Genomic DNA, 21,703 nt, shown 5'->3' with positions numbered 1-21,703 from the left:
TGTAGGATGTTTGTATATTGAATTTTGAGAGATAATTTTTAATATTCTTGGAGATTCTACCTGCATAATTGATACTAACATATTTGTGTTATTCTTTATTTTACTTGACGGAGATCACACTAGAACTACGATAATTATATTGGAAACTTCAGGAGCTAAGTTTGTAGGTATAGACGGTAGTGATTTTGGCAAGATCCTGCCAGACTTCTCTTAGTGAGGAAACCTGAAATATATCTATTGTATCCATTGTACGTCCTGCTATCAGCCAGGAATGAATATATTTTATGCCAGACCTAGCAGCCATAAACGTTCTGAATGTTCTCCCTTTTCTAATTTCTTGAAGAAAAAAATATTTTTATACCACTTCTGGAATGTTTAAAAAAGATTTTCTTCAAGTGAAAGTCTATATCAGCATCCATATATTCATTAAATAGATAGATATCTACATGCCATGAAGGCAAGTAATTGTTTTGAATAGATTTTTTTCCGATTGGTATATTTCATGTGAGATTTTTACATTTTCCTGATAGTTTTTGTTGATATTTTGGAATGTTTTTTTCCTTCTTTGGAAATGTTTCAAATTTTTATACAATTATAGAGTATTAAAAAAAAATTCTTTTACGCGGTGAAAATTATAACAAGAACAAAATATATCAAATCTGCCAAAGGTGAAGTGAAAGTTATCAATAATTCAGTTCTCAGTAAGTTATAAAAGTTATGTCATACTTTACCAAATTCCAAAGGGCCGACTTGGAAATACTGACTAACCTGAAACAAAAACATAATGTTTAGTGTGACGAAATTGTTGCATGAATATCGAAAATCTATTGTGAGATAAAAATTTTCACAAAAATCAAAAACGAAACAAGTTTTTTAATAGGGGGGGGGGACCGTTATTCTCCATTATTTCTAATCACTCCCATATTGATTTCAATTCAAGAGCCACCAGTATACAGCAGTTTCAGCCTATTGGCTTCGTCTGTACCAGGCAGACGGTCCTCGATTGAAGACAGTATGAATAGAATAGAATAGAATAGAATGGAATGGAATGGAATGGAATGGAATGGAATAGAATGTAATGGAATGGAATGGAATGGAATGGAATGGAATTAGAGTAGAATAGAATAGAATAGAATAGAATAGAATAGAATAGAATAGAATAGAATAGAATAGAATAGAATAGAATAGAATAGAATAGAATAGAATAGAATAGAATAGAATAGAATAGAATAGAATAGAATAGAAAAGAACAAAACAGAACAGAACAGAACAGAACAGAACAGAACAGAAAAGAATAGAATAGAATAGAATAGAATAGAATAGAATAGAATAGAATAGAATAGAATAGAATAGAATAGAATAGAATAGAATAGAATAGAATAGAATAGAATAGAATAGAATAGAATAGAATAGAATAGAATAGAATAGAATAAAATAGTTTATTGGCTACGTGATACATTTGAACAAATATTGGTAGCAAGTCAAAACACGAAAATTTATAAATATAATGTCATATATACAAATAAAACTTATCACAATGCTTGTATAACAGAACAGTGCACATAATCATAAAAACAATCAATCAACTAATGTTAAAAATGAGAACAATTGTTACTCACTAAAAGTCGCATGAATTATCTATGTTGTATAACATGTATTCATCTGTAGAATAAAAACAGTGATTCAAAAAAATGATTTCAGTTTTTGCTTGAAACAGTAGAAACTGAGTTGTTTTATGTGACATGGTAACTTATCATAGAATTTCAAATTCAATGAATTATTTTGTGAGGTGCTCAGTCTGAATCTCACAGTTTTTATCAGATTTCCTGATCTTGTAGGATATTCATGTTGTTGCGATTGTAAAATGTATTTTGATTTATTTTTATGAATTTCAATCAATGTTTTATATACAGAAGCTATAGGAAGCGGCATAATTTTGAGATGTGTCATAGTCATCTTCATTTTCATCAGGTTGGAAATTTTTTCCCTTACCCTTTTAACTCAGATTCGTCAGGAGGACGAATGGTTCATAACGTAATGTGTTTTGGTGGCGACATAAAGGTTAATGACCTCTATGCCGCTCTGGCCTTGTGTACCCCTTCCTGGGTCGTCTATAGTGTAATCTACAGCTTCCCTAACTAATGGGTAATCATGAGTTTCCGCTGACTCGAAAACTCTCTAATTCCTCGACTGAATGGACTGCCGTATAGTTAACAGCTTCAAATCTCTGCGGACGGCTCAATTCCGCACGAACCATGGAGCATTCACCAGCATCCTGAGAAGGTTGTTTTGCAACCTTTCCAAAATTGAGAGGTTTGACGGGGCGGCTTGTCCCCAAGCACCTGAAGCATACATGATGACAGGCTTGAACATCGTATTGTATAGTAAAATCTTATTTTTAAGATTGAGTTTTGAATTTCTATTGACCAGAGGATAGAGTTTAGCTATCCACATCTGCACTTTGCTCTTGATATGATCAATGTGATCTGTCCAGGTGAGTCTGCGGTCTACCCAAAGACCTAGGTGTAGGCGACCGCCAACGCCCGACCCATGGAAGAAGCGACGAGAGCCATATCATCGGCGTAAAGGGAAACCTTCACGTAATCGAACCTCGGAAGGTCGCTCACGTAAAGGCTGTACAGTAGTGGAGACAGCACAGCTCTCTAAGACAATATGTGAATAACCAAGAAAAGTACTTGACTGAAATAACTGCGTAAATGCAAGCGATACATAAGTGGAACCACCTATTGGTGTGACATCCAAGTCAACTCGCCAAGTTGACACCTAAGTCAACTTTCTGAATGTTAGGAATACTCTTATATCCACGACTACTAAGGTATAGAATTCTTGAAGAAAATGCGGACCTATACACAGGAGAAAAATCTTCTGAAACATTATATGAAATGTACATAATGGTATGTTATTATCAACTTTGCAAGCAATGTTTTGAAGATTATCTGCCTAACTCGTTTCATAATCCTTTCTAGTAACTGTTCATTCATTCAATTATCTAACAGCTATCCATTTTCCCTTATTAATTTATTTATAACGACAAAGTATGTATCTATTTTTTGCAATTATATATCACTCATTATCTTTCAATTATTTTCCACCTGCACAAAAGGAATAATTGGAAATACCGTTTGCTACTAGTATATGTGTAGTTGTCAACACGGCCGAATTTATTCAAGCAAAAATTCTTAGCTAAAGCCAAAGTGTGCGTAGTTGAAATAGGGTTGGTATATTTGTATGAGAAATAGATAGATAAACAAGATGATCTGGATTTATCTTATTCGCACCAACCGCCGAGATTTGCCATTTCGCACTTCAATATACAAATGACTAATTCCCAATACAACTCACTGAAGTGATTATACACCCCACATCCCGATCGCATAACAACAAATCATCAACATCGAAACGTGACCCCATGTTATGCATGCAACCCTTACAGCGAAGATCAAAGCATGAAAGGCCGAGCTTCCTGCGGGAAGGACGAAGATTCCGAAGGAGAAAGGTCTCTCGTGTGTTTACGGGCTTCTCGTCATAACCGGGTAACTCCAGGTACGGCCTCGGCTCTAGACATTCTCGTAACTGCTCCCGAGAGAAAAATTGAGATCATCTTTGCCGGATTTTCGGGGAACATTCCTGCATTTCTTAATATTACGTGATGCCTCAAAAATACGTCGTGTTTTGGAGAGTGTTTGTTTTGATGTGGTTGATCATGTAGCTTTCTAGTGTTGAACACCTCAACGTCTACAATCTGAAACATGACTGAACTGTATTACCACATCCGTTATTCTGTAAAAAATTCAACAAATGAAGGGTTTGACTACATATCGTATATTCAAAAGTTCTTCAAGCAGAGTTTTGAAATATTTGGGCTTTCACCAAGTAAAACTGAATAAATTGATGTCTATCGAAGCATCATTCAGTTTCATCTCTTTCAGTAGTCTTCAGAACATATAATACATAAAGTACGTCGAAGATATGTAAAACCAGCAATTTCCGAAAGTCCTCAGAAAGTTCTTTTTCAAATTTTTGTTTTTAAATTTCATTCGAAGTTAGAAAGCTTTTGAAGTGGAAACGGAATGATTTATATTATTTGGACAATATGTACTATTTTCATATAAGAAATGCAGTTTTGCGTATTTTTTTAATTCTTCGTACTGGTTATTAGTCATATTAGGAGAAGCTAGATGAAGTTCCAGAAATTCACATAAGTTTTCGGTACTTCTTGAACATTTACCACAAAGTAAACAAGTGAGGATTTTTCCAGCAAAAGATTTACAAACACAAGACGAGATGGGCAGTACGGAATCATTCAGTCCAGAGCGGTCAGGAGTGTTGATTTTGCTATTGTTTTGCTCACGAAGATTATTCAACAAGAACCCCAAGATTTCGGAACAATCCTCTTGTTGTCCTAACGAGTATCTAGTGGACTTCAAAGACACCAGGAAATCGGTTGGAGGGTAAGATGATACCTTCTTACGAAACTGCAGCTGCATGAACAGTTGTTTGAGTTTGATGAATAAGCAGGAAACATCATCGTTCTCGTTCATCATTAAAACTTCGTTCTTGAAATTATTCGTCATGAACATCACTTGTAAAATGCTATTCATGTAGTAAGTGTTTCCTAAATTATCCAATCCAATTTTCTTCTCTAGATTCTCAGGACAACTATCTACTGATTCGTAAGGAATAACATGTTTAACAGAATCTCCATAAGAACCATTTCTCAAGCTGCGATCGATCCTTCCAAGTGAAGAAGGGTTTCGTAGAGGGATCGATTCGGCTCTTGCTTCATGAAGTTCTTCCACTGAAATGGAACGAGGACTGCAACTCATTGTTTGGGGGCAAGAATGACCTGAGTCCACTGACCGCACTGAAAAAGAAGAAGGTGAATCAACCACTTGTGAATCAACCTTGATAGGAGACTGATGAATTTCCATATATCTTGGCTTGTTTCGAAGAGGTTTCAGTTCCGTACTGAAATTAGGGCAATGCATGATCTCATCAAAATTATGTGAAGGAGCATGGTCACGTTGAATAGCAATACTAATCAAAAAAGAGGTAGAACGGTGATCTTTCGTTGCTTGGCCTATTCTCCTTCCAAATTCAGGAACGAATAACAGAGACTCCGGGCCATAAACCCCAAAAGTTTCAACCGCTACTGGATGAAACAGATAGTTGTTTCCAAGATTTTGGCATTTTTTTCTTAACAATTTTTCGCCAGACAATGCTGCAGTTCCAGCAGACTTGGAACTTTCGGCTAGATGGGAAGCCGCGACCGTGTCAACGCAAGTGAAGTACCTGTATTGTCAAACATGCGCCGAACTAACTGACTGTTATAAGGAAACAAGTATAGCTGAGGCACCAGTCAATCTAATAATAACACTGAAGATTTTCAAACAAGACTCAACCTCTAACGGAAGCAAGAAACTATTTGGAAGGTTCGAAATAGATGAACATTTCAACCTAGCAGACCACTATTATAATATTCATGCAGTCATTGTTCACTGTGGTTCTGGCGTTGAATTTGGTCATTATTAGTGTTCTGGCGATGCATTGAATTTATTGGAGCCTCTGGAGACACCCTACATTTTGTTTTATAAGAGAGAGGACATTGTTAGATCAAGATCTTCAGATGATGTGATGCTGCAGGTTTTTCCGGGTTTTCCTGCAACGGAAAAAGCAAATGCGCCACTAGAATCAATGAAGTCGCCCCGGAGCGCCAATTAATTTTTTAGTATGGGGTGGTACCTTCAAGACATCGCTAATTAACTTAAAAGTGATTCAAAATTCATTAATAAGAATCATGATGAAAGAAGATCGGAGGTATTGTACCCAGTCGTTGTATGATGAAACTGGGATATTCGGTGTTAGAAAAACTTACATTTTTCAGAGTTTATTATAGACTTCTAATTCTTCAACCAAATTTGTACAGCATGCTTTCAAAACTCGGTAACAGTTCAGTTAAGACCATGAATGTTCCACGATGCAGACTCACGCATAATCAAAAGTTTATAACCTATCTGAGACCCAAACTATACAACATATACCAAAATATACCAGAATTATTGAAAGGCATGAGAAACAAACTCAAATTCAAAATAGATTAGAATAAAATTTGTTGACAATAATTATGATATGCTTCTTCTGATACTTGAATAACAAATATCTATTATTAGAGTTGTCTTTCAGAGCGCATCACAGAGAGATCTTTCTCTCTCTCTCTTTCTCGTCCTCTATCTTCCTCTCACTATCTCTCCCTTTCTATACTCTCTTCACTACGTTTGGTTATACAGGAAAAGATATACTATTTAGTTAGCTGGCTACAATACAAGCTTGCTTAGATAGCTGTAAATTTCATTAAAATTGTATAATTTCTACATTTCATGTATCTTCATTCATTTATTTTATTTTTGGATCCTTTTGTCATAGACGACTATGTATTTTGTCCTAATACTGAATTGAATGAAATTTACTTACTATGATACTACGGAAGCCGTAAAAAATCTAGAGTAGTATACATGGGAGTATGAACCGACAGGATTCAGTATTGAATAGACCCACGATTAGACGCGAAAGTAAAATAAGTGAGATAATTGAATGGGATAAAAACACAGCGTTCGGTTGTAATTTGTACGTCGGTTTTGTGTAAGAATTCCTTCTGAAAAATATAAAGTTTTGCAGAAATCGACGGTAACTTTCAGAATGAATTATTTAATTATGAACCTACTTCATTTCAAAACAGAAAAACTAATCCGTGTTGTGTAGTACAATGGATCTGAAAATTCACGAAGCTCGTTCACACCACTTCCTGAGAATTGTTAAAAAGTCGTATAATTTTTATGGAGTCTCGTAGCCACGTCGAGCTTTGTAGGATTCATCTTCCGACTTGAACAGCTCTCTGCGCGACAATGACACTAGCACCTCATCGCCGTGAAGTGCGAATGTGGACTGTAAATGCAAATCTACATGAATATTGAGATTATAACTCCGGGACTACAGGACAGAGCGCCGTTCTTTTGTACTGCAAATTTACTGCTGAAATGCGGGCAATAAAGTTTCCAGGATTCTGCACTCGAGAAAGAACTTCATGTTGAGAACTTTTTTATTAGCGAGCGTTTTTTTGGTTGAACTTTTTGCTGCTGTAGGTAATTCAGTTATCAAGTTTTTCTGAAAATAGTTTTTTTCATGTGAAATACTGCATCTGCAAGTTATATCTTTCATACGCCGAAGAGAGACAGAATTCTGACCAATCAATAATAGTAAGTCGTCTTTATTCATCGCTTTCAGCAAAGCTACAAGTATGTAATTGATAGAATATAATAATTATATAGTTGAAATAATCAATGCAGCGAACATACCCGAGGATGATGAAACGATGGAGAGTCAACAAGATCTGTTTCTCAACTAACTCTTCCAAATTTTGATAAGATTTGAAAAATGAAATTATCATAATCAGACAAAGTTCAAGTCGACACACGTTATAACTAATCAATCACTCAGTGCCATCTTTTCTTGAAATTGAACAGTTTATGGCATCTTATCACCTGACACCCCCCTGCACATTCCAGCCAGTTTGACGACACTAGCTCGCTCAGCTGGATCTCAACCTTTGTATGTGTCGGACCGTGTATCTGCCAGTCATTGGAAAAATGGTAGGCGTTTCAATTGAGTAACGTGCTGACACAGAATTTTGAGTGATATTTGGTGAATTCGCAAGAGGCACCTAGTCCGTCTTGCAACAAGTGTATGGGGATGAATGTATGTTTTGTACACGCGTTTCAAAGACATCAAAGATGATCCATGCCAACTGAATCGACTTCGAAAACTAATGACAACATCGAAAACATTGACTTCCTACAAAACAGACAATAGATGAAAAAATACTTTGAGATTGTAGCTACTCTCCGTTAGCAACTGAGAAGAAAGCAACCAGAGTTGTGGAAGAACAGATCGTGGATGCTTTATCAGAACATATTTCAGCCCAAACATTAGTCTTTCTTGGCCAAGCATGGGATTCCTACGTTGGAACGTCCACCTCACTAACCAGATCTAGCTCGGTATGACTATAGTCCCAAAAATAAAAGGAGCATTGAAAGGAACCAGGTTTGTTACAGTAGAAGCTGTGAAGGAAAATGTGATGGAGACTAGAACATACTTAAAACTCTTTCGAGCTAGGCAAATCCGAACAGAGAATTGTAGGGATGGTGAAAGGGATAAAGTTGAAGTTGAAAAAAATTGTACACCTTCAATTTTATTGACAGTTTTCGTTGTACTGCTTTGAAGCTTGTTATGAGAAACTTCTAGCGAAATGACAGATTTATGTTTAGGAACGACCAAAGTAGTTGTGTTTCAAATCTCACATCAGTTGACGTGAGAAAATATTTTTAACTTGTGATTAAAAAAAATCTGTTTAAAATCTGTTTTTCCGTTAATCAGCGAACGAACGACAACTCTCAGAAGTTGAGGAACTTGTGCCAGCTAAGGACTAACGAGGTCTTACCTTCTAACGTGTGATTCCTAACACGTTATTCTGATTTCAAAAACTACACCTCACGATTTGATCTCCACAAACTTTATTTGAAAAATATATCACAACATGTTTGAATAGCACAGTAGCTTTGTCAAGAGATTTGAATACTTCGAGTTGTTCTTACATTAAATGTAACCATGATTGACACTACCTCCAAAAAGTTACCTAAACCTCTATCTAAGGTACCTGTTCAATCATGATCACCTGAAGCATATTACCTCACATCTACATCAATAATACTTTCTCGGTTTTTAAGAAAACAAGTTTAATAATGGTGATCTATTCAAATCTAGTTGGTCATTCATTAGTATCTTCCTCCTAAAGATGATCACTTGGTGATCGAAACACGTGCCGAGGTGTAAAAATAACGATTTGGTGTTGGGAAAAACTCCAGTAATATTCATTAGAATGTTTCAAGTTTATTAATTTCCATTGCCTCCTAATGATTCAGTTTCAAACCTTTATTTTCTATGTGCAAAATTTCGAACTCTTCGTTGAAGATATGAATTTTTTCTTAAAGATGATGTGAATATGTTGAATTTGTATTATTATTTACATAGCTCGTATGATGTTCCTGGATTCGAGTCCTAAATGTTTTGCCAGTTTGACCAATCAGAAAACAAAAAGTTATTCTGGTTTTCAAGACTTTAATATTTTGTGTTTATTAGTGGAATGGATGTAAGGGTATAAAAATGGTCATATTCACAAATTCCCTAAATTAATCGCTGGTACGGGTTTTGTTTTGTACTCGCTGCAACCGGAAAATATTAAATTTTGAGCTATGGAGAGTATGCCTGTGTTGGGATATAATTGATTGGAAGTATTTTTTTGAACCAGCTTTGCCAGAGGTAACTAAAATGCCTAGAGAACCTAAATATCATGATGAATTTTTACTTTCATCTATCACTTACAGGATATCCATCTCCATATATGCTTGGAAAATTCAATCTGCAGATTTATTTGATTATTATTTCTACAACCTTCAAGGTCAAACAAAGCAGAAAGGTATCTTATCATTTTGATCACAATGCAAAATGAATACGGGTAATTGAAATCATGGATGAAATGGTATGTGTTCTAGTATTACAGCACAGTCGTTCAGTGGACAAAATTTGGATTAACATGTTATATGAAGACGGAAATAGTGACTTCGAATGAAATAGTGGAATTCGAAGCTATATAAGTTGATATTCTGGAATCCGTCAGTATTGTTCCTATGTTATATCCCTGGCAACTATCTTTGATTTCTGGCATAGCCATACAAACATCTTTCTTCAATGATGAATAGATTTCTGAACATGGCAAATCTGACCTCGTCAAAAATTGTAGAACAATTTTTCATTTCCTTTGAAAAATAATGAACGAACGTTAGAATTCATTACCTCAATGCATAGATAGAAGAAAGGATTTGATAAATTCCTTACCCAGTTACAATGGAATTTTAAAACCTGAAGATTAAATTGTATCCGGAAACAATGTGTTTTGTACAGAACGGAAACATTTTCCGAACGATTATTCTCAAGTATCATTTTCAGCGACTAACGCTCATTTTCCCCAAGGAGAAATTATTTTCCAGAAATCGACAAGCCTTATTCGGATATCGTTGAAAATATATCCTATCAATATCGACAGAAGCACGCCAATATTCAAAATTGGATAACTTGCAACAGTTGATAGGAAAAGTTAAATTTGGAGCAGGAGAAAATTGCTCCCTAAGCGTTGTAAAATAATCGCTATAAAATATGTCTGAAGGCTTTTCTTATCTTCGGCTTATTTGACTTTCGGCTCTAGGGTTTTCATTCATGTAGATTAAAATGGTATTGCGAAGAATGTTACGAATCGAATTCACGGATAATCTACCAAAACGGCACTTGATAGCGGAAATTTATGAAAAATATAAAACTTGAGAGAAACTTGGTAAAGTTTTTTCGAAAGTTTTGTCCATTTTGTTATCATGTGTTTGTATCTCCATATCTCAGTAAGTATTTATTCTACTGTGTCGTAGTAAATACTCCACCGAAGGCAAAATTATACCAATATTTGGAAAAGGTAACACATTGATTTACCTGAAAATTACCGATCCACTATCATAATACATATTGTTGATGACATTTTCAAAACAATCGTTAATACAAGTTCCCTTCATACTCAAAAATAATGCTGTTATTGAGGGGTAATATGATTGTAGGAAAAACCGCTTTACAACACAAGCAATTCGAAAATTTCTCGGGGAACTGAAAATGTTAAACGTTCCCATTAGTTTTGTTTGACTTCTGACATCAACAACTACTGGAAAACTCATTCCACCAAAGAATCCATTCGTTTCATGAATCATACAATAGTTGAAAAAACCAATATGTATTTCACAACAATCAATCACCTTCGGATAGAATCGTTTCATCCGGCGTGCCACAAGGCTCAGTCATTGGCCCGCTCTCGTTAACAAATTTCATAAATGACATATTCTACTATGTTGTTCGCGGCTTATATAAATTTCTTAATCAAAAAGGGAAGAATGAAGATGTACCAAACAAGATTGATGAATGACTGACACTCAATAAATTCAATTTGTTTGAGAGCGACCTTATTTCTAATGAGACATATACTAGAGACTACTTACAAACATCAACCTGGTAAAACGGCTGTATTCTCAAAAAACCTGATGATGACATATTCTCAATAAACTCTGCACGGTCTTATGAGCAAATATCAAATACTAGTGATCCTGAGAAGAGAACCCTGTGGCACTCTACATTCAATGAACCAGTGACATGTCTAGATATCCAGGTTTGCTCTTCGATATCTATAACTAGAAATAAATTCAAAACTACATCAATTTATTTATTTTCAATACAATACTCTACAGGACATAGCCCAATTACAGTGCAGGAAATAACAGAGTATAATAAATACATCAAACAAGTGACTGTAAAGTCTACAAACATTACAAACGATACAAACAAGTGACTATAAAGACTACACATTTCATATTTATGATAGGTGACAGAATAATTATTTTATGAAGTGGGATTTTATATCTGACAATTTGCAACTGAATATATCTAAATTATCGCTAACACAGTTTGTCACTTTACACATGCTATGGATTGGAGAATTCTCCAGAACATTTGTGCGAGATGTTTTTATATAAAAAGTACTCGGGTGTCTGGAACAGATTCTAGGAAAAAAGTTATGCTTTTTTAGCAATTCAGAGTGGGATGTTCCAATTGGAGGATAAATGCCACCAGTTTTTAGGCTTAGAAGTTTCAAAAATCGTCGTTGAATTGCTTCTATCCTATCTATATGATATTGATGAAAAGAGCTCCACACAACTGACACGTATTCTAACATTGATCTAATGAAAGCATAGAATAGAGTTTTTAAAGTCGAAATTTCTTTGAAAACACTACTGTTACGTGCAATTTATTACAGGAGGAGGTTACAACATTATCGATATGTCTATTAAAAGATAGTATAGTGTCAAATGTGATGCCGAGATCAGTAAATGTTTCTGGTCGCACCAGGGGAACGTTTTCTATTGAATAATCAGAGATCAAGATGTTCGTTTTCAAACTGCAGGACATGACCTTACATTTATCAGGATTTAGCGACGAGTTATTTCGATAACACCATTCTACAACCCGTCCTATGTTTGCTGAGAGGTTCACACAATCATCTATGTATAGTTTCAGATCACCGGCATACAAAAGGAATATACATTTATAGCATCTGCAATATCATTAATGAAGATATTGAAGAGCAACGGCCCCAGATTTGACCTTTGTGGAACACTGGAAGAAGCATTATATTCGGTAGATTTGAAACCATTGAGCTGAACATATTGTTTTCTATCCCGTAGATAGGACTGAAATAGTGCGATTAAGGATGGAGATAATCCAAATGCTATTAGTTTGTTTAGTAGAATGCCATGGTCAAGCCTGTCGAAGGCCTTAGAAAGGTCTATGTAAATAACATCAGTTTGGACCCTATTGTCAATAGATTCAGCAATATATTGGGTTACAGTCAAAAGGTTGGTGACCGTTGAACGATTTTTCATAAAACCGTGTTGTTTTATACTTATATTGCAACTTAGATGCCGATATATAACTCGCTCCAGCAGAATCTCAAAAACCTTTGCAAAGTTGCAAATGGTAGAAATAGGCCGATAATTTGACATATCTCGTCTATTTCCTTTCTTGAAAATGGGACAGACTTTTGATTATTTCTCGATTCTTGGTATTGTAGCCGATCTTAAGCAGATATTAAGTAGTATAGATAGAGGACGAGCAAGCACAAGTTCACAATCTTTTAGGATGAATGCTGGAATGTCACCTGGACCAGTGGTCTTTTTAGGCAAAGCGACCTTAGTGCCTCGTATACTTTTTTCTCACTGAAGCTTGATATATCAAGAAAGTGATTATTATCAATATCAGAGTTTGGTTGAAAAGGGGAAGAAACGGTACACGATTAATGAAAAGCATTCATTCGTCACATGAATCAAAGCAGTATTTCTGCAAACAAACAATTCACTCTCAGTAATTATTCGTACAGAGAAGACACATGTATAATAGAGAAAATCAATCAGCTTTCGAATTAATCTGCTAGTGATTACATGAATATTCACATGGGATTTCAGATAATTGTTCATTGAGCACTAGAGCTGCGCCATTTCCTCAACCATAATCATTTTTGGAACGCAGCCAAAAACTGTTAAATCTCTGTATGAGGCCATCGATCGGTCGGATATATTCAGTTCTTCATACATTACGGATTTAGTAACACAGAAATTATTATGTATTGATATACTAGAAAATTATTGTTATGACGATAAGAGACTGAATACATTTGGAATACTAACAACTTCATTGAACCTTATTAATGAGGTTCTTGGCAAATATTTCATGAAAAGAATATATTTTTACAACTGAAATTGGATTATAATGAATAAAAAAAGATTGAAAAAAAAAGAAAAATGGATCTGGAACGAATTTTTATGAACCACACCTAAATAGACTGGGTTTCACATAAAATTCAAGATTTCATTGACATCAACAACATGTTTTTGACATCAACTCCATGGCATATTTGGATCTACAAGTTATCATTAGTTTTTCCCGTGGGTTGACCAATAATTGACTACACTTCTTGTTTTACCAAATTATCTAGTAGTTATTCACGATCTTCGTTTCGGCGTAATCGTTCTTCTTCTCTTCTGCGTTTTTCATTCTCTGCCAAGCTCGCTTGCAAAGCCTCGAGCATTTTCTTAAGCTCTTTCATCTCGTCATAATTGACACTACTTGTTTTCACCATTAAACAGTAAATTTTTAGTCAATTTTTCCACTTCCGACATCAAATGTTACGTTTTTCCCCGTAGGTTGACCAATAATTGACTACACCGAACAATAATCAAACTTAACTTTTTTTCACTTTGAGTACAACAAACCCCTCAACCAAAACTTCAAGTATTATTTGAATGTCTATCGCCTTACTAGATCACTTCGCGCACCGCACTGTAACGTTCACTTGACGGTGTCGATATCCTCGTGGCTAGCTTTTAAATATCTTAATCGAATGCCGTAGAAATTTCGCCGAAGTTCCGTTGAAATCGGTAGCATTATTCTCGCTGCTTCTAGAGTGGAGGGGAATCATCGCACATTCGCGCGGTCTCAGCTACGTCACGTTTGGTTTATGCTTATTTTTCAGGCATGATTTACAACAGTATTAAATTTTTCTGAAAGATCAACCGAATTATAAAAAATATATTCAATGTGCAATGTGCAAAGAAGATCAAATCTTAGTCGGCACTATTGTTAACTTCTTCATTATTGGAGATAAGAGTTGGTTGAATTAAAGAGCTGTTTTTTACACTGAATTATTTCTTCAAATGAGACACCCTGAATATTTTCACCATAATCCATTCCCAACTTTTTTCAACTCAAAAATCATTATGAATGTTATCTCCAAACCAAAAATATTCAAGTTATGCGCCTTTTTCATTTTTCGTCAATTTTGCCACGCCATCCAAAATTAAAACGAAGTGTACAAATCGTTTGCAATATTCATTGTCCGAAATTCGATAATGTAAGAGTACACCTCCTCTTTGCTCAATGCACATTTAAATACCTTTTTTGTATCCTTCAAAATGGTACTACTATCGATTCTAAGAATGGAATTCGTTATCTGGAGATCATCGATACTATCGTGGCGATTATCGTACACTCCGTTCTTCAAAGATCACCAGAAATAAAAATCGATGTGTGTAATGTCCAGAAAACGGGAAGGCCAACAAACTGGTCCTTTAGTATCAATGAAACTACAATAAAAAAGATGAGGAAACATTTCGAGTTCTGTTGAAAAAAACACTATTTGACGATCAGGTGAGTGGAGATTATCAAACATATTTTTCAATATGGTTGTAAGATACCTGTTGAAGTAATATTCAATGATAATGATTTTTTACCCTTAGCTTATTTACCTCCCATTACTCCAGTAATGATTTTAATGGTACATCTAAAGAGTATAGGATTGCATAGATATTAACTGAGTCGTTCATAGTCAAGCCCAAATAACATTTTTGAGTCGATCTTTATAGCCGTCCCCATTTTCATTGAAAATTTGACCATAATTTCCTTTAGTTATACCGGTTGAATAGAAACTCGAAAACAATTTTTGACAATCGATTTTTCCAATATCGTTGAAAATTTTCGTTGTTCACTGTTCACAGCTTGGATTCCGAAGAGCTAATCATTTCATTAATATTTCAGCCTTCCTGTCCGAAAATCCTCTTGAGAACATTGATAAACTCACAACTCAAAAAAAAAGAATATGGCATGATATACGTAAAGATTATTCTGAGGTCTACAATCTAGAATTAACTGTTGGACGTCTCCGATTGGGCCACCCTGTTTATGAAGTTTTGTTGAAGATTTCAATAAGCCCACGCACAACCTCATGTTCCTAATGGGCTACCTTCTCATTTTCTTGATAAAGCTATAGAGAATGAATGTAATAGGTACAATGAAACAATTGAAATACACAAACATTTACAGTAACAACCCGTTTGAAGGCGCATCCAAGGATATGATTGGCCCAGAACCCTTCTACAGGGTAGCGAAAGCATGTATAAAGACATCTATAAACTCACGGATACAAGTCGAATCGATAGATTGGTGGAATAAGCTCCCAAGAATGAGGCAGGCAGTCCAGATTCACGGAAGAACTGCTGAACCACAACCGTAAGGTTGCAAGGGTAGTGGTGGGTCTACTAACGGGGCATAGCCGGCTCAGAAAACATATGAGCAACATGGGTCTGACATAAGAAACCCAATGCAGTGTCAAGAAGAGGAAGAAACCGCACTGCATGTGCTCTGTGAATGCGAAGGGATAGCAAGGCTGAGACACGCAAGATTCGGGGAAGAAAAACCAGAAGCTGCCAGCTAAATGAAAGGGTCAGTGTTTGTTACGTTGTGAATTTCACTCAGCACAAGTCACCTAGTTAACCCAACACTTGGTATAAACGCTGTAATTCTTTATTATTGCAATATCTCAAGGTACACTTCTCAAGAAAAGGTTATTCTATTTACACAGCTTCGATACGATAAAACGCCTCACTCCATCGTAGACTCTACCCTAAAAACACAAATATACATGTCAGTGTGTTTGTCATGAATGAGAGATAAGTCCTTCTACCTTCCATCTCGGTTTTTACTGGATTTCCATCCCAAAGACAGGCTATTCTTGTGTGGGATTGCCAAGTATTACTGGACATGGTTTCATTCATTTCGATAGTACAAATCACTGGCTACTGATTTTAGGAGTCGTCATTATGTTGTCTTGTATTTCAAATCCAGTTATTGAACTCTTGTGCCGATATTTACTTGATGGGATATCGAAAATCTGTAAAATGACACTGTTCAGATTGGAATAATGTTGACGGTCAGAAATCAATACCGATCAATTTAGTACTCTGTTGGGATGTTATGCCAATTATTGGGACTCCTTACCTCATTTTCATTGGGTCGTATCTGAAGCGATTTCCCTTTTCTGTCATATTGAAGGTTCTCATTTTCGTAAACATCACAGTGCTTGACAGCATTGACACGACAGCCGTAACAGCTAACCTTGGTTGAGGGTGTAGGTGTGTTGCATGGAAGTCTGACAGGAGCGCGTTCGGTTAGATGAACCGAGTGGTTCGACTACTCAGCGAGGAGAGCATTTCCGTTAATTGTAAGTAGGTTATCGGTTATATGTGCATTTTATATGTAAATAATTTATGGAGTGTTGTGTTAATCTACGGAATCAAGTATTGAATTCGTTATTTGGACGAGTCAACGTAGAGATGACGGGAAAGTGACATCTACCGGATATGATGGAACTTACGTGCAGAGGGACCGGCAACTGAGGGCTGTCGTCAAGTGGATGACATTTGAGAGGTTACGGGGAGATTTGAGATTGAACGGGAAGAGTCTGGACGAAAGCTGATCTGTTGCTGGTTTTGCAGGATTTTTGAGATATATCCTTAAATGGGAATACTCCTGCAAAACAGTATTTAATGATTTTGGATGGAGCAGTTGGATCTGTGGTGATATTTTTGGTCTCGATTCATAATTATCTCTCCAAGAGGAATCTGAGGTTATCATCCAGATTGTCCCGGAATCGAGCCCCAGGTAGATATCATTATTGGGCCCCTGTATAACCTAATCAAAGGCAGGCTGAAGCATCCATGATAAGAATCGTTTGGTCCCAACTTGTGAAAGAATTAGAATAAGTGTATTATTTACCACATTCACTGGTGATTCCTGTAGAGGAAAAGACCCCTATATGTTTCATTCGAATCAATTTGACTAAATTTGATCTAAAAACCAAGGAGCATTAAAATAGATCTGAAAAGGTGGCAGTGAATCAGGCCATGGACTAGCTCCTCAATTATAATCTTACAACCCGTTACCCTCATTTTCTACTAAATTCTTGAACATTTCTCTCAGTTGATTGAATCTTCATCACGGAGTCCTATTCGTGGACAGAACACTGAACACTTGAAACTAACGATACAAAAATAGTCCAGTTTCAATCCCAAGAACGTCGCCGCCCCCATCATTGCCAACTCGGCGAAGCTTTTTTCAGAATGAAATTCGAGCAATAAAAACTCGAACAACAGACCATCAGGATGAACTCCAATATCCACTTAAATGTAACATAGATATTATCCTACGCTCATTCCTACAGTGATAATAATATAAAAGGCGCCGGCTCGATTCTCTATTTTTGCGCGAACTTAATGAAAATTATTCTGTCGCAAACACGAAACAACATCGGATTTTTGAGTTATCAAATTTCATTATTCCTATGTTTGGTTGTTTGCAATAACACGGAATATTTGCTGTGGGTGGAATCGGAGTGGCAATTTTCAGAATTCAACCCACATTGGATGATACACGTGTGCGTCGTTGATATTCCAGAATTCTCTGGAATTCTAACTCGAATTGGAGTAAATCTCAATCAAAAGCTTTCAATTCAATATTATCTGATGTCAAAGGTGATAGGTATTATACGTTCAACTGACAATTTCGCATTTTTCCACAGACTAATGATACCATTAGAGTCGTCCTATAAAATGGGACTTTGACATTAGTTTGAAATAAACCAATTATAATATAAACAACTCTGTCTTTCGTTGACAGAGTGGTTTGGATGAAGACTCTTCACATGACTGCTACGAAAAGAGAGTTACAGACATGTTCTTGACGGATCATGATGAACCCCTTAATTTCCCATTCAACCCGCTTCTCGATTGTTCTGATCTCTGACTTTTGATGACTGGGTTCCAAATCAGTAGCACAGTTGTGATCAACAACCTTATCTACATGAAAAACTCTCTTATAGAACGGACGTCCATAATTTGAATATTCGTAAACAAACCATTCTTACTATACCATCACACTGTGAAGAAATATACAAACGGTCCTTCTCCTACAATATGGCAATCTGCATTAATAATTTGCATAAACTGGATGGATCATACCTACAACTATCGCCGTTGGTATTCAAATCCAAAAGTCAAAAACTACCTACTAAGTACTCAGTAAAGTTCTCAAAAATTACTCTGCTCTCTCTCTAACCCTTACCTTCTTATGCTTTCCTTTCCTCTCCTTCTCTTTATTTACTTATCTTTACTCATTCAGTTTCGTTAATGTATTGCTATCTGTTAAAACTGTAAATATCTCTTTGGCCTAGGCGGAAGAACTGAAACGGTTTTCAACAGTTATCTGAACCAATAAGTCCAGCCATTTATTCATCAGAATATCATTTAATAGCACCACCACTACTGTATATTCTTCTGTTTTTTTCTTTGATGGGTAATAAATGTATTATTATTATTATTAACTCGTTCACTATTGGAAACTATCATAAGTTCAACAGCTCCAATTCCCGCTCCATTATTGTCTCGGACCATGAAGGGGAGGTTGTCTTTTATATTTCTGGATTAGAGAACAAAAACAAATATCAACAATAACTTTAGTGTTTTTCAAATTATTCGCCATGAAGATCTATACACTTTTGCATAAGTTTGAACCAATTGTCGAAGCACTTTTGCCACTCTGAGGTATCTCCAAAACATGCATTCTGAATGCAGCAACCGCTGCCCAAAAATGCAGTTGTTTGAGCCGATGTGTCAGAGCTAGCATTGTCGTGGTGAAGAGTGATCCGTCTTTGGCGGTTGGTTTTCCTGATTTCTTGGAGACAACTGGCGTTGGGATGCAACGCAAACAATTTTTTTTGACAGTCAAATGTTTATGCAATTTGAATGTATGCTGGTCCAACTAATGCTTAAGGTTGTCTCAATCTCACGATAGGCCACATGACGATCTTGCAATATCAGTTCGCGCACAACATCAATGGTTTCGGAACAACAACAGATTTTGGACAACCTTCACGAAATTCGTCTTGGAGTGAACTATGACCACGATTGAATTCACCATACCATCGATAAACACTGGGTCCTCGATGGAGCTTCATCGCCAAAAATTGAATTACGTTCATCCATGCACTGTTGCTGAGTGAATCCATGTCGAAAGTTGTAAAAAATAATCGCACGAAAATGGTCACGATTTAATTCCATTTTTGGGCCGAGATGAATCTTTTAAGTTACTGTAAACAACACAAATAGCGCGCGTATAAGCTCAAAAATATCCAACTTTACGATAGAGCTGTCAGTTAGTAGATTGCAACACTGGGGTTGCCAAATCTCGAAACATAAAAGGCAACCTATCGTAATGTCTTCAGAGGCTACATCCAGTGTACTTCTGTTAACCTAAATATGGCTCCCTGTTTTCAGAGAAATTATAACCATGGAAAAGACGATTTGCGATGCATACATTTTTGAGTTTCTACAGCTCTATTACTGAAGTTTTCCCCCACCAAAATTTGAGTTCAGCGAAAACGCGAGTAGGCATTTTGGATGGTACTACAATAAGGTTATTCGAAGATGAAAACTTCACAGGTTCCATGACAGATATTGAAAAATTCACAGTTCTTTCGAGTGGTTCAAATTTTTCTGTGGAACAACAAGAATGAACACTACTCGGACCACGTGAAGATCATGTGGTTACAGTTGCAGCAGCTTGGTTACAATATTTATATTGAGGTGCACTTCCTTCACAGCTCATGGAACGTTTTCCTAGAAATCTTGGTGATCTGAGTGTAGGAAGATGGGAAAGTTGCCATAAAGTTACTAAGGGAAGTACCTGGGATGCCCCTAGGGTGAAAGAGTGTTGCTGGAGCTTCAAAAACAAATTTTTGTGAGAAGCACAAGTAAGGAAGCCAAATGAAAAAATTGCTGAATAGTAGATGTGTTATAAAATTTTTGAATTACTCCAAGAACCTTTTTTTATAATTCTCAAACTGAAGCTGATATGAAAACACCAATTAACAGTCAACACATTACATGTAACAGTTACAGTTCCGTCATTATTTTCAAAAGTCATAGAGTATTGTTTTCTGGACAGGTTTCTTCAGTTTGTAAATGAGAATAATATATTAACAAATAGACAGTATGGTTTTGTTGCAAGCAAATCTACATCAACAGCCATGCATAACTTGTGTAACAAGTTAATTTCATCTATAGAAGCCGGCGAGTGCCCTGTGGGGATTTTCTGTGATCTCAGCAGGGCATTCGACTGCGTTCATCACGACCTTCTCATAACAAAGTTATCTAGATATGGAGTTCGGGATGTTCCTTTGAGGTGGTTACAATAATTTTTGAGAAATAGGATGCAATATGTCAGTTTACGATATCAGGATGGAAATTCCATTGAACACTTCAATTCTGATGAAAACCAAATCAATATAGGTGTTCCTCAAGGTTCCATCTTGGGACCCATATTATTTCTTTGCTACATAAACGATCTTCCAAATAGTTATGATGGAGCCTCGTACACTTTGTATGCAGATGATACATCTATAGTTGTTTCCAATAGAGAAGAAACAATTCTTAACGAACAATGCAATATTCTTATGAATAACATAAACGAATGGTTCGTTGATAATTACTTGTAGCTTAACGTGGAAAAGACCAATTTCATTCGTTTTCATAACAGACAAAAAAAATGTTATCTAGATTTATCACTGCGCTCAAATGATACAAATATTTCAAGAAAACAAGACACAAAATTTTTAGGCCTTTATGTGGATGAACATTTAAATTTCAATGAGCATTGTGAACATATTATCTCTCACCTGAATTCAGAAAGTTACAAACTGAAAACCTTAAAACTGCAATGAATGAACACCAAGTAATACAATTATATCACGCTTCAGCTGAATCAAAACTGAGATACGGTCTTTGTTTCTGGGGAACATGTGCGCTGGCTGACAAAGTGTTTAAAGCGCAGAAAAAAATTATCAGATGTATAGCAGGAGTCTCTTCATGACAAAATTGTAAAGAACTCTCCATGAAATACAAAATTTTAACCTTACCCTCACTGTTCATCTTTGAGTTGTGTATATATATATATTTGAAAACAAAAATAACTTCCTTATGAATTTTACTCACTGTAGGACAACAAGACAATGTTCTTTGTTTCATATTCCATTTGCCAAATATGAGATTGGAAAACATTCCCCAAGTATACTTGGTTTAAAAATTTTCAACAACTTACC

General features: G+C 35.9%; 1 protein-coding gene and 1 long non-coding RNA gene across 5 annotated transcripts in view; both read right to left on the bottom strand.

The window, feature by feature from the left end:
- Positions 1 to 683: 683 nt before the first annotated feature.
- Positions 684 to 21,703, bottom strand: part of LOC111514813 (E3 ubiquitin-protein ligase mind bomb 1) — a 456,223-nt gene continuing 435,203 nt past the window's right edge. Inside the window, exon 8 of the mRNA XM_074171098.1 lies at positions 684 to 768. Within this exon, the coding sequence (XP_074027199.1) occupies positions 699 to 768 (70 nt within the window). The 3' untranslated portion in view covers positions 684 to 698. The remainder of the gene's footprint in view (positions 769 to 21,703) is intronic.
- Positions 16,059 to 16,653, bottom strand: LOC141480755 (uncharacterized). 4 transcript variants are annotated; one of them, XR_012464540.1, is made up of 3 exons: positions 16,549 to 16,653; positions 16,235 to 16,441; positions 16,059 to 16,174 (listed from the first exon to the last, which is right to left on the bottom strand). It is a non-coding gene; the product is annotated as an uncharacterized lncRNA (long non-coding RNA). The 4 variants fall into 4 exon arrangements; XR_012464541.1 differs by having other exon boundaries at positions 16,496 to 16,632; XR_012464542.1 differs by having other exon boundaries at positions 16,235 to 16,454; positions 16,549 to 16,619.

The sequence above is a fragment of the Leptinotarsa decemlineata genome, unplaced genomic scaffold (assembly GCF_025532065.1).
Source record: "Leptinotarsa decemlineata unplaced genomic scaffold, Ldec_3_MD MMD2_tig00000008_RagTag_RagTag, whole genome shotgun sequence".
NCBI lineage: Eukaryota > Metazoa > Arthropoda > Insecta > Coleoptera > Chrysomelidae > Leptinotarsa > Leptinotarsa decemlineata.
Note: the sequence above shows the minus strand (reverse complement) of the source record. Positions and strands in the feature narration are given on the sequence as shown.